General features: G+C 43.3%; 1 protein-coding gene across 2 annotated transcripts in view; it reads left to right on the forward strand.

Annotated features, from left to right (window-relative positions):
- Window positions 1-7,038: 7,038 nt before the first annotated feature.
- The window catches only part of LOC311234331 (phytanoyl-CoA hydroxylase-interacting protein-like), a 46,147-nt gene continuing 30,145 nt past the window's right edge, over window positions 7,039-23,040 (forward strand). The window contains exons 1-2 of one of the 2 annotated variants that reach the window (XM_084321477.1): window positions 7,039-7,059; window positions 9,138-9,348. In XM_084321477.1, the coding sequence (XP_084177603.1) occupies window positions 9,237-9,348 (112 nt within the window). In that variant the 5' untranslated portion in view covers window positions 7,039-7,059; window positions 9,138-9,236. Of the gene's footprint in view, window positions 7,060-9,060; window positions 9,349-23,040 lie in introns of those variants that run through there. The other variant, XM_084321476.1, reaches the window with a different exon arrangement.

The raw sequence follows: 23,040 nt of genomic DNA on the forward strand, positions 1-23,040 counted from the left end.
TACACCACTGTGTCCTCCTCGTCTGGCTGCTTGGTCCCTAACAACTCTCGATAACAATCAAACTAAATTTATAATAATAATAATAATAATAATAACTTTGTTTTATATAGCGCCTTTCATAAAACCAAGGTTCTACATAGGGCAGAAAATAACAAACATGGTGGACAGACACAACATTCAATGTAGGAAGTTAGGGGTCAAAGGCCATGTTGAAGAGGTGAGTTTTTTGAAGGAGTCCAGAGTTGGGGCGTTGCAGAGTTCTGCGGGGAGGGAGTTCCAGAAGATGGGAGCTGCCACGCTGAAAGCTCTGTCCCCGAACGTCCGCAGTCTGGTTCGGGGGAATGGAGAGCTCACCAGTGTCCCGAGGATCGCAGGGACCGTGACTGTGTGTGGGGGTGGAGGAGGTCAGTGAGGTACTAAGGTGCCAGAGCATGGAGGGACTTGTAAGTGAGCAGAAGGGTCTTGTTCAAATTAATGTGTGCAAGTTTTTGGATGCGTGTGAGATTATTCTAAATGTATTTGCATTGTTTTTTGGTGAAGTTCTCCTTTGTTGTTGGTGTGTGTTGGAAGTGTTTGTAAGTAGGGATGCTGCTGTGGCCCATCGAGCTTTTGTCCTCCACTTAGAGGTATTGGTTTTGGTGATGATGTCATCCTATTGTTTCAAGTCCACTTCCTGGTCTCGTTCCATAATAGGTTTCTATCTGTCCATGCCAGCTAGCTAGCCTAGGACGGTAGCTACCTCATGAATTAACTAAATGCAAATTATAATATGAAACCCTGAAAGCCAATCGGATTATTAATCATCGACCATAATAGATCTGTGAGAGCTATTAAATCAGTAAAAAGTCCCTCCTTCTCACTTAGGATAACCTACTGCCAAGACTCAGCTGACGATCCTATTATTTGCCCTGCATGACTCATTTCAATTTCATGTTTCGCCATTGAAAATAGATCTATAGGGCCAGGAATAGTCAAATGTCTACGGTCACAGTGAATCTAAGCCCAGATATCTCTGGGTCTTTTAATTACTAATCAATCGTGCGTTCAGTCAGCTGGCCCAAAGGTCCTGCCAGCGCTGCCCACAGCAGCAGACTGTGTTCTGATTGGCAGGAAGTCACCGCAGGAAAGGTGCAAATTAGATGAGGTGCGACTTGGATTGCCAATGTGATGTGAATATTAAAATGGCCCCACATCCAGAGAAAAAAAATGTATTGCCGGTTGTGGTTTGTGTGTGTGTGTGTCTTGTCTGTCTCTCACATTGATTCACTCAAATCCAAAGCCAAACCAACAAACGTCCCTCTCTCTCTCTCCCTCCCCCCTACATAATAACCCCAACTCTTATTGCAGTGTTCACGTTTATTTAATGTCCCTCCTTATATTGTTACATAGTCCCTGGGGTTATACATTTTAGTACATAATGTGATTAGGTTTGTGAGACTGCAGGGGAGTCAGAGGAGCATCATCGCCAACATTGATGTTTCTCGCAAATAAATCTGAACACTGGGGAGCTTCTGATGTGTGTGTTACTTGTGCAATGCAAACAAAATCCTATCCTAGAGCCAATCTGCTTGATCAGTGTTGTACTTTAAAAAAAAGAAGACGGCCATATTAGTTTGGAATCTACTTCAGAATGTCTACTTCAACTTCAAACTATTTTAAGGTTACTGTATGTTTATTGCAATCACTGCAATTATTACATTCTTGTAGAGTTAGAAACATTTTGGTGTTGGCCAAAATCAGTTTTTAGTTTTATTGGTTTAAACTTAAAGGGTCAATTCAGAATGTTCGACCCCTAGTCCTATTTCCTACTCATCAATGATGTCGTTGATTGATTGATTGATTGATTGAAAACGTTATGAACAGATTGCAGAATGGGTACAGTAGTACAGTACAGCTCAATACATACAATTGTTAAGGGGATGCAGACCAGAGAAAGACTTTCGTCTTGTTTACATCAGGGTCCCCCATTTTCAATTCATCAGGACATATATGACACACGACATACAGATAGACAGTACTGCTACATCTGTACATTTATGACATACCAGATTTGCAAATACAGTACTGTTTGTGATACAAAAAGTGTCCAGAAAATAGTGTATATACATTTGACGTAGAAACTGTACATTGGAGGAGGTTGGGTAGGTGGGGTTGGGGGGGGGGACTGTACATTGGAGGTGGGGGGGGGGGGGACTGTACACTGTACATTGGAATACTGACAAAGCCATACTTGGTCATTTACTGTACAACTGGGTTAGGACATTTGTAGGGGCCAGGGTTGAAGGGTAGAGTCCTTTCTCAGCACGATCCATGCTGTGTTTCATACCTGACACCCAGCTCCTCCTTAGTTAGCCACAAAACGAATGTAAATGTAATGGGGCCACGGTCAAATGCATTTGATCATACTCAAAAACAAACGTCTTTGCTTTGGGTGAAGAACACCATGGGTTGTGCTGAGAAAAGACTCACTTACTGGTGGAAAACATCATTATCAAATATCAAGATGTATCCATCAGTGGACCAATTGCATGCTTTTGCAGAGGACAAGAAGCCTTCAGTCGACTCCTTCAGACATTAAGCACCCCCCACAGCCCAAATGGAATAATAAAAATTAAAAAATAACTAAAAAGAAATATTAAAAATATTATACTTTTGTTTTGTTTTTTTAGTCGACCAATAGTCGACTAACGGCACATTTTGGCCAATCATAGTCGACCATCCAAATCCTTAGTCGGGGACCGCCCTAGGTTGTGCTGAGAAAAGACTACTGGTGGACACCATCATTGATAAGTGGGAAATAGGGGTCCAACATTTTGAACTGTACTGGTCAACACACTAACAAGTCATGAAGGATTCACGCCAGTGATATTACAGTAGCTGTCAGATAATACAGGCAGGGCCATGCTATTCTTTTCTTGTAGATTATTTGATGATCATTAGAGTTTCATTGAAAGCAGAGATGGAATGGCTTATGTGTTTGATGGAATTGCTTTGCCGAGGACCCAGTAATTTACATGAGCATCAATCAAACGGCAGCACAGGCCAGAGCCGAATCAATTATGTGCTTTATTTCATTCTCCCAGACAAATGTGTTTATAGTAGACTATTCTCACTCTCACACACACTCACACACTCACAACCCTAGAGACATAGTATAGTTTTGTGTACATGTAAACGTTTTGGCCTGTGTTCTAAATACTGAATGACCTCTTGAATGTGAAGCGACATATAGCGCCTACCCCAGGGTAGTGTGTGTGTGTGTGTGTGTGTGTGTGTGTGTGTGTGTGTGTGTGTGTGTGTGTGTGTGCATGTGTCTGTAAGGGAGTGGTGGTTATAATGAGAGATAGCATTGAAGGACAACTTCAAGGTTATTCTTGCCTTGATGAAGAATTTGATGACTCACATTATTCAGTATTTTACCATTACTGAAATATTTAGTATTTGCTGACTCACTACTGCCACAGGCATGCAGTGTATCTGAAAAGGTATCTTAATAAACACCACATACGTATCCCATGACAATCACTATATTTGACTAAAATGTCATGTCGCAAATGTATCAGTCCTAAATACCTGTATGTCCCTATGCCATAAATGTCATGTATGTTGAGTATGTCTTAAATGTCAATATGAAATGAAAATGGGGGACCCTGATGTAAACAAGACAAACGTCTTTCTCTGGTCTGCATCCCCTTAACAATTGTGTGTATTGAGCCATACTGTATTGTACCCATTCTGCAATCTGTTAAATAAAGTTTTCATTCATTCATTCATTCATTCATTCATTCATTCATTCATGCTACCTGAGGAGTTTGTAGGCCTAATATAACACCGTGTCTGAGGGAGAATTCTTGTCTTCCTTTTTAGACACCTTAAAGGTAAGTGGTATTTTCTTTGTTAAAGTAAGTGGTCTACATGTTAAAATGATAGCTCTACATTCCGACAGCCATCACTGATATAGTGTTTGGTGAGTAATATGGGTCTCCCAGTCCATCCCTCTGCAGTAAACAGAACATACATGTTCTGGTATCCCGTTCTCACTATTTCCAATCAGGAGAGAGAACTCCACACTGCAAAAATAATCTGTCAGAAATAAGAAATAAAAACAAATATGTGCTTGTGAAACAAGTAAAATAATCTGCCAGCAAATTTGGCTTGGCAAGATTTCTAGTAAAAAATATCTAGGGTTCTCTCTCCTGATTGGATAAAGTGGGAAGGGATATCATAAAATGTATTTTCTGTTTACTGCAGAGCGGAGGGACTGGGAGACCCATGTTACCGACAACCAAACACTCTATATCAGTGATAGTTGTTGGAATGTAGAGCCATTTAAGACTTATTTGAACAAAATAACAAAACTGTTCATGAAAAAGTCTACCGCAGATCTTAACAAAGCTTTTTAGCCAGATGTGGTTTCCTGTGTTTTTATGTGGTGTGATAGAAGATTTTCATTAGAAAAACATTAGAAGCAATAGTAAGAAAAAAAAAAAGCTACAAAATATTCCAGTCATGGTCAAAGATTATGACAAATAATGTCTGATATCGATTTTGTATCGAGGCAAGAATGACACCAACGTGTCAAAAACAGTTACTGTCCTTCAAGCTTCCTCTGCGTTACAGTATGGCCATTTTCTTCACCTATCACCTTTTCACCAACAAGATTTTTCCATTTCGCTCTTTTCTTCCTTTATCCCTATATGTCATGCTACCCCCCCCCCCCCCTCTCTCTCTCTCTCTCTCTGCTCACCCCCCTCCCTGCCATCTGCCACCGTGGGTTCACGTGGACTCACAGCTTCAAGCACAGCAGAGTTGAGTACATTGGAGTGGACTGCCAGTACAGGGCGGGCACACACACACACACACACACACACACACACACACACACACACACACACACACACACACACACCTTGGTCTGTGTTGTATCTGTTTCAAGTATGCATGTGGGTATGAGATGAACCAAAGAGAGAGAGAGAGAGAGAGAGAGAGAGAGAGAGAGAGAGAGAGAGAGAGAGGTCAGCGGAGTATGGAGGGGGAGGATGGCAAAGCGGAGAGCATGAGGGGGGGGGGGGCAGCAGATCAGTGTGTGTTGCAGCGTGGGACACAGCGATCCCTCTCTGATGCTAACGTGGGGCGACACTGACACTGACGCTCCCCGAGCACGAGTGGGAGGAGAGAGGGACGGCGAGAGAGGAGGGGAAGGATGGGTGGTGTCGTGTGTGTGTGTGTGTGTGTGTGTGTGTGTGTGTGTGTGTGTGTGTGTGTGTGTGTGTGTGTGTGTGACTGCAGAATCCCTCATCCTCATCGCCGTCCTCTCCCATAGATAAGCACAGCGAGAGCGTAGAATGGGTACCGTAATTGGAAGGGGGGGAGGGTGGGTGACACTGACAGAGAATGATAGTGGTGTCAGTTGGGGGAAATAGATGGCGGGAGCCCTAATAATGAGTGTTCCAAGCAGCCGTGACACCTTGACGTTTCTAGTGCACTTGAAATCAGCGTCTATGGTGGGGTGGGGGGGGGGGGGGGTCAGCCCCCCCATAATTTTAGTTAAAAAGTCCTATGGATTGTAATATGCACATTTCAGGACTCTGTGGATTCATGTGTCCAATGATAATGGCTTGATATTGTAGCATAAACAACACAGATGATGCTGTGTTACTATTGCAGATATCAGCAACACGTGTCATTCTGGTATCAAAACACTTCAGTTAGACAACGGGTTTGTAAGTGAGTGTACAGAATCCCTCTCTCTCTCTCTCTGTCTCTCTCAATATAGGCTATTTCATGTATAGCCTAAAGTACATTCATATCTGTAGCCCCCCCCCCCCCCCCCCCCCTCCTCGTAGACGATATTGATTGGGATTTCATTTAGAGTTTATATGTGTTGATGCTGAGCCGCCCTCCACCACCACAGGCACAAACAGCTCTCTGTGTAGAGAGGGGGAAGTCAACACAATTGACCTTCACTTTAAATGAGTTGCATTTTTCAGGCAGGAAATGTGAGCGTGAAAAGTAGCTGCCCTGACCGAATCTGGAGGCGGAATTACACTGACCTGACCTCCATCTAGTGTGTAAAAGCTGACACACTCTCTCTACTCAATATGAATGCCATGGCCGATTATGAGCTTATATTAATTCGCCCGCCTCCCATAACCCCGTTTAGTAATCCACCAGTAGACACAAACACGGTTTATTTGCATAACGTTTATATTCCATTGGCAAAAGTAGAACTGATATAAGAAAATGTTATGGCATTTGGAATCACTCTGCCCTCAATCATTCATTATTTCTCCTTCCCAATGATTGTGTGTGTGTGTGTGTGTGTGTGTGTGTGTGTGTGTGTGTGTGTGCGCGCGCGCGTGCGTAAGGGAGTGGTGGTTATAATGAGAGATAGCATCGAAGGACAACTTCAAGGTTATTCTTGCCTTGATACAGGATTTGATGACTCACATTATTCAGTATTTTACCATTACTGAAATAGTTAGTATTTGCTGACTCACTACTGCCACGGGCATGCAGTGTATCTGAAAATGTATCTTAATAAACACCACATACGTATCCCATGACGATCACTATATTTGACTAAAATGTCATGACGCTTCCTGAGGAGTTTGTACTAGTAGGCCTAATATAACACCGTATCTGAGGGAGAATTCTTGTCTTCCTTTTTAGACACCTTAAAGGTAAGTGGTATTTTCTTTGTTAAAGAAGTGGTCTACGTGTGTGTGTGTGTGTGTGTGTGTGTGTGTGTGTGTGTGTGTGTGTGTGTGTGTGTGTGTGTGTGTGTGTGTGTGTGTTTGGGATTTGCTACTGTATACAGATCAGTTGTGCGAGCCTCTAACTGCCCCTGCGTTTTCAACAGAATGACTCAGGGGTCCCGTCACGCAGCCGCAGAATCCATGCTGCCCGCTGAAGATAAAGGCGCACTGTCTCCTCTGAGTCCTCCTCTCCACTAGACATCCAGTGGCGCGCAGTGAAACAGAAACAGTCAAATGTGACACCGTGTCACTCCAATGTACCCGAATAATGCAGAGAGAGAGAACTGGCTGTGCTTTTGAGGTAATATTTATATTGAATATATAAGTAATATAATGGACTATATAGCGTTAATTTAAAGGGGAACTATCTTATAAATGGCCTTTTTGAGTGTTTAGCATTGTTTCCTAGCTATGTGAACTTATATTAATATGATCTATGTCTCAAAATTCTCATATTGGCGCATTCTTCCAATTCTCCTCTCACAATATTCACCCTCACTGAACTGAGTCATTTGAAAATGTGATGATTTGTGATGTCAGAGAGACACCGCTGCATGATAATGTTGAGATACATGATGAGCTGCACACAGTGGTTGGAGCCCAGGCTCAAAACAGCTCGAGATCTTGAGGTAGAAAAATGCTGTTTTTGAGGACTTGATTAGAAATACAAAACAATGAATAAAAAAAATATATATATTACAGAGGTGTTCCATAGACTCACAGGAATTGTGTAAAAGTGCCCAAATAGTGAAAGAAATAGTAAAATAGTTCCCCTTTAAGACTATTCATGGCCCAGCCATTCGCATTGGCTACCATGGTCATGACATGAGAGTGTAGGCAGGCCTATAGTTTGTGGCATTCAGCTAAATGTTTAAATTTAGTTGCCCATGCACATGACGTGACGTTATGATGAGTCAATGCGCCGAAAGGGTGTCTGGCTGACATGGATAATCCTGCCCCTGGGCCACTGATAACGAATGGGCGTGGGGGCACACAGACACACACACACACACACGAATGGCCAGTAGAGTAAATTCCCTGGGTTGTCTATTATGGACGTTGAACGGGTAGTCTGTAAAGGAATGTGAATCACTATACCCACTTTCAAAAACACTCTCAAAGAACACCTACGGGAGACTGCAATTCGAAACTGGCCCATGTAAATGTCCTAACCCAACCCCCTCCAATGTACAGTAAATGACCAAGTATGGTTTTGTCAATATTCCAATGTACAGTTTTGCTTGTACAGTTGTACAGTGTTCCCGCCCCCACCCCTCCTGCCCAACCCCACCCACCGAACCACCTCCAATGTACAGCCCCACCCACCCCACCTACCCAACCTCCCCCAATGTACAGTTTTTACGTCAAATGTATATACTTTTTTCTGTACTCTTTCTGTATCACAAATAGTACTGTATTTGCAAATCTGGTATGTCATAAATGTATAGATGTAGCAGTACTGTCTATCTGTATGTCATGTATGTCATATATGTTATGATGAATTGAAAATGGGGGACCCTGATGTAAACAAGACGAAAGTCTTTCTCTGGTCTGCATCCCCTTAACAATTGTGTGTATTGAGCTGTACTGTATTTTGTACCCATTCTGCAATCTGTTAATAAAGTTTTCAATCAATCAATCAATCAGTCTCCACTTCATTATGCGCGGCCCCTTCCACCTGACCTGCGAGCGCTGCACAGTGTGCATGCGGGCCGCCTCTCCAAATAAGGAGACGTGGTGGACTGGAGACCACGGGTACTAGGGATGACGAGTTTTGGAAGTAATAAATAAGAAATAACGGGTGTGTATACGGTTTAGATTGAGGGGGGCACCAGGCTAATCTGGTTACACAAGGAACCATTTAAAAGAAATAACTGGTGTGTATAGGTTTAGATTGAGGGTGGGGGGGGGGGGCACCATGCAGGCTAATCTGGTTACACAATTAAGGAACCGTTTAATTTTAATTTGCAGGGCACTTTTCACGCTAATCCGGTGGCCATATAGCATTGGGGAAAAAACACTTGTGGCTCCGACGGCTTGGGGCGTGACTTGGTGATGATTGAGGCAATGAAATAAGAAATACATAATACAGTTTTACTTTATATAAAACGACTATGTATGCCTATCACTATCACGTTGCGGCGTCAAATTGGCGGTGTGTGCTGCTGTGTAATATTATGCGCGCTGCGTGACGACGCGCTTTTAGCTGCACCGCCCCCCGCAGAGAGAAGAGAGAGAGAGAGAGAGAGAGAGAGAGAGAGAGAGAGAGAGAGAGAGAGAGAGAGAGAGAGAGAGAGCTGTGAGGAGCCAGGTAACCGATCACTCGTTCATCCAGTCTTTCTCTTTCCTTGTCGAATGTGAACGGACGCTGTTCTGCAGTTCTGCCAGTGCGAAAAACGAGTGTAATTCTATAGCAGCACCGGTCCGGGAGAGAGAGGCATATTCAATCACCCACCGTGACCAGGCTATTACGCGGAGATGGAGGTTCCAGGTTTGGCAGTGGCACACAATATCACCAGTCCTATGAGTCCGTGCGAGGGGATGATCAAGAACCTGAGTTTGGACGCCTTGCAGTTATGCGAACGAGACGGTAAGCGGGCTCTGCGCTTATGATGATCATCCCATGGGATGGGCTATTTCCATTCTTATTATGTCTCATTCTCTGTGTTTCCCAGCCTTACATAATTGGATACATGTCAAAGAAACAAGTGCGTCGTGTGCCCTTATTGTTGCGGTTTAAAAGGTTACTGGCTCTGCCTGTTTTGGGCTGCATGGTGGTGGTGTGTGCTGTTGCGTGCATGGAATGTTTTAACTAAGAATTACTTCTCTACCATGAAAGACTGGCCTCTATAGCCTAGATTCTAACCTAAATGTAGCCTTTAACCATCCAAAATTACCCTAACCAACCACCCTAACACATCCAATGGTTGGCCCTGGTAAGGGAGCAGTGGTAAACGCTCGTCTGTGACGCGTCTTTATTTCAGCACCATGGACAGAGGCCAGAGGCCGGATGGATAGGCGCTGGTTATTACGTCTCTTTTTCATTCATCTTCTGAAATGGGTTCCAATTTAACTCCATCACCAAATGTGCGTACACGTGTATAAAGATGTTTGAAATTACAAATTGTGTGTATTGAGCTGTACTGTATTGTACCCATTCTGCAATCTGTTAATAAAGTTTTCAATCAATCAATCAATCAATCAATCAATCCAAGACACCTGGATTATTAGTAATCTTGTTATTTTGAACCAAGTACTCAAGTTCACGACAAAGCTTCCCCATGGGCTCTGCTTCCAAATTGATAAATCATTCATGAGACTATAAAAAGAAACCTATACTGCATTTGATTATTCAGCTGCATGTAGTGCATATAGGATGATGCTGAAAATAGATTTAGCTGAATTGTAAACTTTTCTTTAACATCGTCAATAGCTGCACGGTGGACGCTCTAATTTGATAGAGGATGGATATAAGGGGAAGAAGCTCAAACTGGTTTCGGTGTAATATTTTGGTACCCCGGCCTGCATGGCCCAGAGGTGGTTTGTAAGATGAAAAAATAGAAAGTCATCATCAGGAGGGAATGGATAGAGACTCGAACATGGCTGCACCCATAGAAACGGGCACGCTGTCCTCATCAAGCCCCACGCGTGCCAGCGGGGAACCCATCCACGCCTATCGCAGTAATTACACACAGCGTTCACGCCACATCAGAGTGTGAAATGGCAACGCGTTGATCCCTTTTTAATTGAGACGGCGGCAAACACATTCACAGCACTGCAGAAAAAGAAGCGTTTTGAACCTGGACCATGATGACAGGCTGGTGTCTCTTTTGATTGGCACTGTAGGGTTGGCTTGTCCTGCAGGGCTCATGCAGCCTCGTCAATGGGTTGTGTTCATGTTCATTATTTTGGCCACAAGAAAGGAGTCCCTGCCTGCAGCTGCTCACAGTGCAGCCATTGTACCATTATCTCATCAGCTGGAGCTGCACGTCCTCACCGACACCGTGCAAAATGCAACAATGCAGTGAGATGCGGTTTATATCCTCTTTAGTGCTTTGCTGGCTTGGTTTTAACGCTGTAATTTTAGTAATGGCGTAGGCTGAGGGTGGACCTGTGATTGTCTAATGGATGATAGCTGCCCGTGCCAGCTCCTTTTGTATCATTGCAGGTTTACGAGGGGGTTTTAGCTTGATAGGCTTATATACTCTTCGCAGCAAAATAACCACTCTCCTATTTGTCAGGCAGGCTCTCCAGTGTGAATAGTGGCTCTGTGTCCCCGAGACGGCAAACATACTCACCGTGTATAGAGCGTCACAACCCACAATGTCTTTTACTGAAGGAAAACAGACCCAGCTTAGTTGGTGCCTCTCATAATAGCCATTCTTTCTAGATCCATTGTGGTTTTATGTTAGTCATGGTAGAGCTATTCTTCACAGGAGACTGTTTCCAACTGGCTTGATGCTTAAATGAGATTGTCATCCAATGTTTAGGTAATGTCACTGCACTGTTTGCATAACAAAGTCATAACAATCTCTCTCATTCATACTGTTATGGCCACTGGTACTCTAGATCCCTGGCTTGTTGTCACAATCGCTCTATAATAGTCATTAGACTTGTAGACCCAGGCTAAACCTCAACTCCAGTGATCTGGAATAAATCAAGTGTAGGACATCTACATTACTAGTATGGGGCCTGTTTCCCCTATAGGCAACATGTAGTGCAATCCACTAACCATTGTTTTGACAGCCAGTTGTATCGGGTCATCTCAAGAGAAATCACATATCGAGGCCTTAGCGCAAAAGGGGCATAAGTGACATTTTCAGAATTTTACAGGAGAGCAAAGATAAACGCCACTTACGCCTTTATGTTTTCGGCCTATTTGAAAAAGTAAAATTATAGTGAACTTATCCTTTTACCATTTGATAGAGCTCATTAAGAGCTTTAAAATTATATATAAAAAAGATTTCGCCTGAAGTGTCACTTGCGCCCCTTTTGCGCCAAGCCCTCGATGTACACCAGAGGGAGCTCCACAAATCATGTTAAACCCAGATTCGGCTCAAACAAGGGACTAAACACGTTTCGCAATTATGCCACATCAATGTGGAACGCCCTACCCAAAGCTGTAAAGGAATGTGAATCACTACCCACTTTCAAAACCACTCTCAAAAAACACCTACGGGAGACTGCAATTCGAAACTGGCCCCTGTAAATGTCCTAACACAACCCCCTCCAATGTACAGTATTACCAAGTATGGTCTTAGAATAGATAGATCTTTATTTGTCATTGTTGGTACAACGAAAATTTGTTAGGAACATCACCACTGGCATATAAACATAAGATATAGCATGTGCAAAATAATAATGTCAATAATAATAGTAATATAGTAATAAAGTATCAATGTCCCAATGTCCTCAATATATAACATACCATCATTGTCCCAAGTGCATTTAGTGCTAGTGCAAATAAATTAATAAATATAAATATTTCAGTGATAGTCCAGTGAGTTAATGGAAGGAGGGGGGGGGGGGGGCGTTGACTTGCAAAGGATGAATAGTGTATAGTGCAGCAATGCAAGTCCGGTTCACAGTTATTGTTGTAATGTGGAAGTGGGAGTTATGTCACCGGGGGTTGGGTGCGTGGGGGGTGGGATGCGGGGGGGGGGCAAGTTGATGTTGGTCGTTGAGCGGCCTGACAGCCCGTGGATAGAGGCTGTTGGTCAGTCTGCTGGTTCCGGACTGGATGGATCTGTACCTTCGACCAGAGGGCAGCAGTTGAAAGAGATGGTGTGCTGGGTGGTACTGGTCCTGTAGGATGTTATTCACACGACGTAGGCAGCGGGAGGTGAAGACTGTGGAGATATCTGGGAGGCTAGCTCCAGTGATCCTCCTCGCAGCCTTGACCAGTCTATGGAGGGCCTCATTCTCTGCCCTGGTGCAGCTAGAAAACCACACCAGTAGTCTGTAAGGTGAGCACACTCTCTACTGCGCAGTGGTAGAAGTTGGCCATCAGTCCCTGTGGGAGTTTAGCCCATTTAAGCTTCCTGAGATAGAAAAGGCGCTGCTGTGCTTTGCCCACAGCAGAGGCAATGCTGATCCCCCAGGACAGGTCATCAGACATTGTCACGCCCAGAAACTTAAATTTTGAAACCCTCTCCACCTCCTCATTCCCAATGAGGAGTGGAGAGTGGCTGAGGTCACCAGTCCTGCGGAAATCGATGATCATCTCCTTGGTCTTCGTGGGGTTGAGAGCATGGTTTTATGACCATCGCACCACTCCACTAGTTGCTCAACCTCCCTCCTGTATGAGGTCTCATCATTCCCTCTGATGAGGCCAAGCACTGTTGTGTCGTCTGTAAATTTTACTATGAGGTTAGATGGAGAGGAGGAACAACAGTCGTGTGTGAAAAGTGTGTAGAGAAGTGGGCTGAGTACACACCCCTGAGGGGCCCCGGTGCTAATGGCCAGGGTGGGGGATGTGTGCTTGCCAATCCTGACATGTTGTGTGCGATTTGTGAGAAAGTCCAAGATCCAGTTGCATAGTGTGTTCAGTCCGAGTTTGTGCAGTTTACTGTGAAGCTTGTTGGGTAGAATAGTGTTGAAAGCTGAACTGAAGTCAACAAAAAGGAGTCTACCATATGTGTGCCTGTGCTCTAGAATCTAGATGTTCCAGCAGAGTGTGCAACACAATGGCAATAGCATCCTCTGTTGACCTGTTCTTCCTGTAGGCAAACTGGTTGTGGTCTAATGATGGCGGTATGGAGGCTTTTATATGTTTCATGACCAGTCTCTCAAAGCATTTTGCGACGATGGGGGTGAGTGCCACAGGTCTGTAGTCGTTCAGGCCTGTGACTTTAGGTTTCTTTGGAACCGGGACTATTGTTGCTGCCTTAAGACATGCGGGAACCCAGGATGAGCCCAGAGAACCCAGGAACCCTTGTCTTGTCTTGTCAATATTCCAATGTACAGTTTTGCTTACAACTACAGTTGTACAGTGTCCCCCACCCACCCCTCCTACCCAACCTCCCCCCACTCCTACCCAATCCCCCCCCCCACCCACCCAACCACCTCCAATGTACAGTACCCCCCCCCCCCCCCCCCCACCTACCCAACCTCCTCCAATGTACAGTTTCTACGTCAAATGTATATACTTTTTTTCTGGACTCTTTTCGTATCACAAACAGTACTGTATTTGCAAATCAGGTATGTCATAAATGTATAGATGTAGCAGTACTGTCTATCTGTATATATGTCATATATGTTACGATGAATTGAAAATGGGGGACCCTGATGTAAACAAGACGAAAGTCTTTCTCTGGTCTGCATCCCCTTAACAATTGTATGTATTGAGCTGTACTGTACTGTACCCATTCTGCAATCTGTTAATAAAGTTTTCAATCAATCAATCAATCAATCAATCAATCAATCAATCAATCAATCAATCAATCAATCAATCAAGACTGTAGGTTATATGAGGTTCTGTTCCTGCTGCAATTGTAATGGCTGCTATAGTAAGACACTGCATTCTCAATTTCTGGAAATGACAATTGAATGTTTTGCTTACGACTCAATTCTAGTTGTGTTAGCAGCATAATATGTGTTTGATTTCCACTAAGCTTTCTATAAATTATTCATGTTCAATTCTTGGTGTGAGAAGCTTCTCACCTAGTCCCATGTGCTGACCTGGGAAATGGAAATCACCGCTACTGCCACTGTTTACTGTATCTAAAGGAAAACGGGACACACTTGAGGATTATTTTTCCATTTGAATAATCTAAATAAGAGATCCTGGTTTTTAGTGAGCTGGCCGTGACCAGAGGTTTGTGTCGCGGACAACGACGCGGTCACGAGCGATGTAATGTAATGAAGTACTGCAGCATGGCAGGTGAGTATTGCTTACTGTGCGAGTGGTGACTGAATCGCAGTGATGATACTAAATACAGTCACGTGACTAAAAGCACCTCTGCTCTCAGTGAGTATAACTCTGGGGACAAGGTAATGGGAGCCGCTTTCATACAGTGCAACAGAGTAACGATTTGTCGTCGCCCTTTCAAGGTCTGACTCGGACCACCATTTTGATTCCATATCAATGTGTGCTTACAGGGTTTTAATGAAACACACAGTAAATCTCTCACGGGGGCCATTGTGCCGTTGTTGTCACCCCACCGGCATAATTAAGTTGCCATGACGGATGGCTGTCGTTAATGCAACCAAGTACTGTGTCTGTTCTCCCAGAGACCTCGCCGCCCCTAGCCCCACTGCTCCAACTGTGACACCTTCAGACTGTGCGTGTGTGTGTGTGTGTGTGTGTGTGTGTGTGTAGACATACAGCAATGTATAAAGCAGCAAGAGAGAGAGAGAGAGAGAGAGAGAGAGAGAGAAAACAAGGAGAAAGCACCATCTGTCAACACTGCCTTACAGCTTCCACAACTAGCTCTATCAACTCACAGTAAAGCTCCATCCAGTTGAGCCACCCAATTAATAGACTGTGGTATTGTTTCCCCCAAATGCATTCCCACAACACACGGAACAACAGGCTTAGTTCCCAAGCCTCTTAGCGACACGTTTTAACAGGGTTGCAAGATGTATAGGGCAACGGGAGAGAAGAGCGGGTGGGAGTGATATTCTGTGATATTAATGTATGTATTGTTGAAAATATTAACACTAATGTCGTCATACCGTCGTCATACTGCATGCTTGGTGGACCACAGTTTATCCAACCTGGTAGCTGCAGCCAACCTTGTGACAAGTTAACTGAGTAAGTGGGCATGTTAACTTGGCCATAATTCCATGTGAGCAGTTGCTCCATGACTGTGTTGGTGAGGGGTACACAGTAGATACTGCTGCTGCTCACCTCGCCGCCAGATTTTGGGTTTAATCCTTTTTCCACAACTGGATGGAACCGTATAAGGCAAACAGTTAGTATCAGAATGGAATTGTGTATATATATAGTGGAATATGTCCCTTTATGGTTTACTGCAGTGCAATACTGCCACCCAAAAAGTTGTCTTCAAACCTATGTTTCGCTTTTTTAATTGCAAAACACTCTGCCAGAACAAGTGCTTAGAAAATCTAAGCAAATTAATAAAGGGGAGATGATTTACAGTGTTTTTTTGTAGATGCAGTACTGAATTTTGCCATCCGGACACAATTTGAATTATAATGCAATTTGAATATAGAATATCAGGCCTATAAATTACCTTATTATGGCCAAGTCATACATCTGTGGATAGGGACAAATCTCCTCTTTCCAATGGCAGTGTTAAATCTGGATTTAGTCATGTCCTCGCGTTTTCCTGATGCAATGCACAGAGAATTCACATTATTCAGAGAAACTCTTTATTTTCGAAAATAAATTAAATCATTGGTAAACAAACGTAGTGCTGAAAATATACACTTTGACTGCTGTTTGATAGGGTTAGGGTCTTTACTCTTGGCTACATTTGAAAAAGAAACAACATTTCTTATGGTCTGTATTGATCGATTTATGATGAGGACAGCAGGGTCCCCCAATTGGCTTAACAGGTTAAAGATATGGTATATATCGTTAAGCACTTGTTCTGGCTTAAGTGTTTTGCCAGTACACTACACACACAAACACTAGCCTACACTTTCAGATTCAGACAACTTTATTGATCCCGCGTGGGGCAATTCATATTTGTAGCTTCACGAGTAACAAAAACAACAAACAGCAAAAACAAAACATCTCAATGACAGCACGGCAACAACAACATTCCATGCAATACACAATCCAGTAAAAGTAAAAGTAAAAACAGACAACTAAGTGTAAAAGGCTACTTAAAATGAATACCGTCTGTGTTTAAAAGTCTGATAGCCGAGGGTACAAAAGATTTGGCGTAACGGTTGGTTCTACTTGGTGGAACTTCATAACGGCGGCCAGAAGGCAACAGTGAAAACCGCTGAGACAGAGCGTGGAGAGGTTGATTTGTGATGCTCGTCCCCTTCTTGACCACCTGGTCCGTCCAGAGAGAACATAGGTCTCTCTGTTTTACTCCAATTATTTTGGAGCACACTTTCACAATATACTGTAGGCTGTTCCTATCTTAGATAGGCCACTGAACCAGCAGATAAAAGAAAAAGTTAAGAGGCTTTCAATAAAAGAACTATAAAAAGTGCTCGGGATCTTTGCACTAACATTAAAAGAGTTCAGCTTTCTCAGCAGGTAGATCCTCTACTGACCTTTTTTGACAATGGACTCTGTATTTAAGTTGAACTTCAGTTTACAATCAAACACAGTTCCCTGGTATTTGTACGATTCAACAATCTGGACGTCCTCGTCGTGAATTACACTAGCTACACTGGCTTGATGATCGGAGTTGTGTCAGAAGTCAACATATAGTAAAATACTGAGCTAAAACCACAATGCGTTGGTTTGCATCTAGTACTGCAAAACATGGATTTGACCCTGAAGAACACTATTTAGGAATTTTACACAATTCCCTAATCACTTTACTGGAAAAATGGTAATTCTGCTAACGACAATTGCTCCTTCCTTTTTTGGGACGAGGTACTGTAAGAATGAGCGCTCTCCTAAGAGGTCTCGCATATTTTAATCAGGAGGCACATTCATGGGTACATCTATTTATTTTTTGATCTTTGAATCCCTCATTCGGAGGCATTCCACCTCTCTGTGTTCCCTCGTTATGTACAGGCACCTTGGTTTTTGTCCCTCTTTTGTTCAGGAGCCCTGTTGACATGAGGCGAACCACAGACTCTGAGGCCCTGACGAACGGGGAGGGCTTTGTTGATCCATCTCCGCTCTAGAGAAATATGCTTTCGCTCTGGAGTCTGGCGGGCGTCTTTCACTCTCAGTGCGGACAGGACAAGCCTATTTTGTCGTGAGAGGAACAAAGGCGTGATTTTCCCCACCCGCCTTGAAGCCCATACTAGCTTGTCTGTGTCATGCAGTTCATCTCCATCGGTTCAATTTGAAGCCTGTGAGCGGACTGTAGGAGTCCATCTCTAGACGATGAGGCCACCTGTGCAGACAAACACGACAGAATGAGTGATATCTCATTGCTAACGTCTGCTAGGTCTCTCTTGAAATAACAGCCTGCCGTCAACACACATCAACACATCAATAGACCATTCAAAACCTTAGCCAGTTGAAATTGAGCAGCTTATATTTTCAAGTGTGGGGGTAAGAACACAATCTCCCCTGGACAGACACGTGTGTCCAATGCAACAAGGCTGGTATTGTATGAATGGCCTTAGTGGGAAATCAATCTCTATCCTTGAACTCATCAGGATCCTACCAAATCAATTTCATGTGCTATGCCTTATGTCGACTTTGTCTATTTTGCCGCTTTCTATTTTATCCTCATGGCATGCTTATTTTATGCCTAATTTTATGTCTGCACTTTATGCCGTAAAAGAAACGTGAATGTGAATCCCTACCCACCTTCAAAACCGCTCTCAAAGAGCACCTACGGGAGGCTGCAATTCTAAACTGGCCACCGTAAATGTCCAAATCCTTGTATGAAAGGTGCTATACAACTAAAGTTTATTATTATTATTATTATTATTATTATTATTATTATTATTATTATTATTATTATTATTATTATTATTATTATTATTATTATAAATATTATTATTATTATTATTATTATTATTATTATTATTATTATTATTATTATTATTATTATTATTATTATTATTATTATTATTATTATTATTATTATTATTATTATTATTATTATTATTATTATTATTATTATTATTATTATTATTATCAAGCCAGATGTGACTAAAATAATCCCACTGAAGAGAAGCATTAGGTTGACCCCATACTAGAAACGTTAACAAGGTTGATATAGATCCTTCCGCTGCTCTTGCTCTTACACTGGCTATGGCATTGATTGTGCTCAGAGTAAAAGGGCAATAAGGTCCATTTGATCATGTTTACCGAGCAGATACAATGCAGCAGGCTACAACTTCTGAATGTCTCGCTGTCTCTCTTGAGTTAAATGCTTCTGTGCTGGTGCACAATGATGAGGCCACTGGGGCGGACATTGCTCTGCATTTTGTTATACGAGCAAATGATGTGGACTTCAATTCACCATGTCCTGTAAACTGTACATCCTATGTGCATTACACAACGGCTACCTCCATCACCTTATCATAAGCTCTCAGTTGACCGATGTAAAGCTTTCTAAATAGTCATAGGCTGATTTTCAATGACCCAACCTTAGTTAGGTTACAGAGCAACCCGAATTCTTCAATGCTACCTGACTAAGAATGAAGACAAATGCCATGCTTATAGACCTACAAGAAGCAGACAGACAGTTTGAATGTTCAGGCTACTTAGATAAGGCTTAGTTAAGGCTGTTGCAGCTAATAGCATTTGTACTATTTTGTGGTAAATATTTCGCTAACTAGATATTTTTACTTGTTGTAACATTAGCATGTAGAGTAATGTATATAGCTAGCTAGTGGTGTATGGAAGATGCTGTTGGAATTTGTGAGCTTGTCTCAGAGTTCAGAGTTTATACGGTTGTGTGTGTGTGTGTGTGTGTGTGTGTGTGTGTGTGTGTGTGTGTGTGTGTGTGTGTGTGTGTGTGTGTGTGTGTGTGTGTGTGTGTGTGTGTGTGTGTGTGTGTGTGTGTGTGTGTGTGTGTGTGTGTGTGTGTGTGTGTGTGTGTGTGTGTGTGTGTGTGTGTGTGTGTGTGTGTGTGTGTGCGTGCGTGCGTGCGTGTGTGTGTGAGTGTGATTATGCTTGGCATTTAAGTGATTGAAGTGGTGAAGACACCATTGCTAGGCAACTGGGCAATGCGTCTTGAAGCCACAACACTGGGTCCTTCATGTGGACTCTTCTCGTGAACACTGTAAACACGACCCCATTTGAAGGCAGCCGTTATTCCAGTTTTGGCCCCTAGAGAGCAGCTTAGTAGACTGAGAACAGCTGGCGAGTCAAACTGAGTCTTTTAAGGCCTCCTTTGTGTCTGACTGTGAGAAATTGAAGGCTTTTATTTTATCCCTTACCACCTGACCTTCATACTGCTTGGCTTTCGCTCTCTCCCATCTTTCATCTTGTGCTCTCATAGTCCCAGTGGTACAGGGAATAGCTTAGTAGAGGATCCTTAGCCCAACGTCTGCATCTCACAAAGGCTAGGGAGGCACACAGCCACACACAAGGCCTAACGTTAGATCTAGCATGGCTATCATGTGCAGTTGTGAAGAGAGGGGCTTATGTGCAGATTTGCATTGTTAAAATGCTATAACCCTCTTATGTGGCCTAGCCTAATTTTCAGACAGCATGTCTTGGCTAATTTGGACTTCCTGATGACTTTTATCTGCTACTGTTGGGACAGACAAAGTGTAAAGGGGAGTTTAATAGTCTACATCTCTTCCACATAAAGGACACACCTGAGTTTGGTTCTCAAATGGTTCTGGGGACTCGCAGGTCCTTGAGGAGGATTCAGGGGGTCCCCATAATAAAAAACAGGAACTAGTCCACTAAGACGCGCACCGTTAGCCTAGCTTAGCGTCAGTCACTGGAAGCAGGTTCCTCCATTAGCCTAGTTCCCAATGTCTTCCTACTCCTACTGCATGCACAGAGAAGAAAAAGGGTATGTATCTTCTTGTCTAACTCCAGGGTAGATGCCAAATAAGCGAATTTCCCAAAATGTTGGAGTTTTCCTTTAAAACTCTGGGAGAGGTGTTTCTGGCCAACAGCTGGGCTAGTGGTCTGTATCCACTTCCACTCATGTGTGATATTGTCTGACTCTGGAGAAGACTGTAAGCACATTCCCCATAATGTTGGCCTGTTCCTTTAAACTGTAGCCAGTCTTCAGTGTCGACACTAAAAGCCTGTTTTCTCTGAAGCATTAGCAATGCTTTACTATGCCTGTGTCATCAGTGCAGGCTAATGCCTCCGGTTGGAGGTTAATTAGGTGAGCTTAGTGAGAAGGAGTGCGGAGCTGAGTCAGCATTCTGGCTTCTTCTTAGCTGCACCAAATCATCTACAAGTCGTCCGTCTCTCAGAAAAATATATTTATAAAAGTTGTTCGCCGCGAGTACAGAGGTGTACATAATAGAGACGCAAACTTTGCCGCAATTATAGACTGGTGTACCAAATGCCTAACACAAATATCACACCAATCGGCCAGATGGTGGCACAATAATCAATGGTCAAAAATGTAAGATTTTTAAAAGCCATAACTTGTAAAAAAAATACTAAATTTTAAGACAAATTAAAGTTGAAATAATAATAGAAATAAGAACAATAAAGCATAGTAATACAAACACTGGTATGATAGAATATGATGATGGCCCCAGGTCACTATCTCCAGGGGGCAGGAGAACCACTCAGATCCAGTTGATCCGGTTTGATGCTGTAGGCCAAACTGAGGACGGCGTAGAGCAGATCCATCGCGCCTGTGGCGCTCAGATCTAGTTTGAGGTAGAACAGCCACTGCAATCGACACTGTAGGCCACATAGAGGACGGCGCAGGGTTGGTCCCACCACCTTGATAGGCCCAACGGGGGCAGGACCAGGGCTGGCTATATATAGGCTGTATACCTGTATATCATCACACAGTCATTCATGACATCCACAGAGAGACAGGGACAGGGTTTAGACTAGGGATGCACCGAATGGGAAATTCTTGGCCGAAACCGATACCGAAAATAGGAAACAGTTGGCCGAAAACCGAATACCGAAAGGCCGAAAATGATTAATATATATATGTTTTTTTTTTTTTTTTTTTAGCTACCTGATTATGGCAAAAGACATGATTATGGCTAAACTTAACTTAAATAATATTAATAATCACTATTATGGGCCCATAAAACATTTATTCAGCACTTTTGAATGCATACATTAATTCCAGACTGTTAAGACTAAAAGACTACAACGATTGATGACGACTTCCTGTCCTCGCATTTCCATTTCCGGTTTAACGATACATTTTCAACAACAGATTGCTGCTAATTAAACACTTCAATTAAAACGGAGTAACGTTAACGTTATGTCGAGTTCATACGTGTAGTGTAGTATGAACTCGTCATAACGTTAACATTACTCAGTGTCCACTGTTGCTGCCACCGTTGCGTCGCAGATGGATGGTACACTGTTAGCTCCGTAGCTAATCCGCTCCTAGACTACTGATAGCAGTACCGTTAACGTCGGAGCTGATCAATACTCCGGTTTTTTCTAATTTAGTTTAGAACCGGGTTTCGGGGGGCATCCCTACTCCCAAGAGGAGTTAGTTATCACAGGCTGTAGAATGCAGGAAGAGCTGCCAAGCTGCTCACGTTACATGTTGCGCATGCTACCGGTATGTCTGTAGTCGCGTTTTGATGACGTCATCACAACAACACGTTATTTGACTTTCGGTCATATATTTTCGGTGCTAAAACCCTTTCGGCCGAAAGCCGAAAGAGCCTTTTTAACCATTTTCGGCCGATAATTTTCGGTAGCCGAATTTTCGGTGCATCCCTAGTTTAGACTTTAGAAGACAGACATCCTGACTATTTACATTTTACATTCTGTCATTTAGCTGACGCTTTTATCCAAAGCGACTTCAGTTATGTACGACAAGTCATCAGGATGGGCACGACTCTGATCAGCTGAGTAACAATGTTCATCAAAGTGCTACAGTGTAGGTTAGTATATTAGGACAAGTGCATGACAGTAAGGTTAGTTAGGGTTAGACTTTTATTTATTATTCTTTTCATTTCAGATAATGGTTGAAGAAATGTGTCTTTAGTCGACGGTGAAAGATTGGACAGGTTTCGGCTGTCCTAACTGTGGTGGGAAGTTCGTTCCACCATTGTGGGGCAAGGACTGAGAATAGGCGGCTTCTCCTTGATGACCCTCCCGGAGCTTGGATAGGAGTGGGTCTGAGGTGGCCAGAAGATGCAGAGCGTAGTGGTCTTGAGGGTGTGTAGTTAGAGACCATTGACCGGAGGTAGGCGGGAGCGGGTCCCTTTGCCGCACGATATGCCAGGTTGAGGGCCTTGAAGCGGATTTGTGCGGCAATGGGGAGCCAGGCCAGGTCCCTAAGAAGTGGGGTGACATGGGCTGACTTCGGTAGGTTTGAGATCAGGCGGGCCGCTGCGTTCTGAATGAGTTGAAGAGGCTTGGTGGCAGTGGCCGGGAGGCCAGCAAGCAGTGTGTTGCAGTAGTCGAGGCGGGAGATGACTGTTGATTGGACGAGGAGTTGGGTGGCTTCTTTTGTCAGGAAGGGGCGGATCCTTCTGAAGTTGCTCAGGAGGAATCTGCAGGTTCTGGTTGTTGCTGAGATGTGAGCGGAGAAGT

Source organism: Notolepis coatsorum, assembly GCF_963971535.1.
Source record: "Notolepis coatsorum genome assembly, chromosome: 9".
NCBI classification, from domain to species: domain Eukaryota; kingdom Metazoa; phylum Chordata; class Actinopteri; order Aulopiformes; family Paralepididae; genus Notolepis; species Notolepis coatsorum.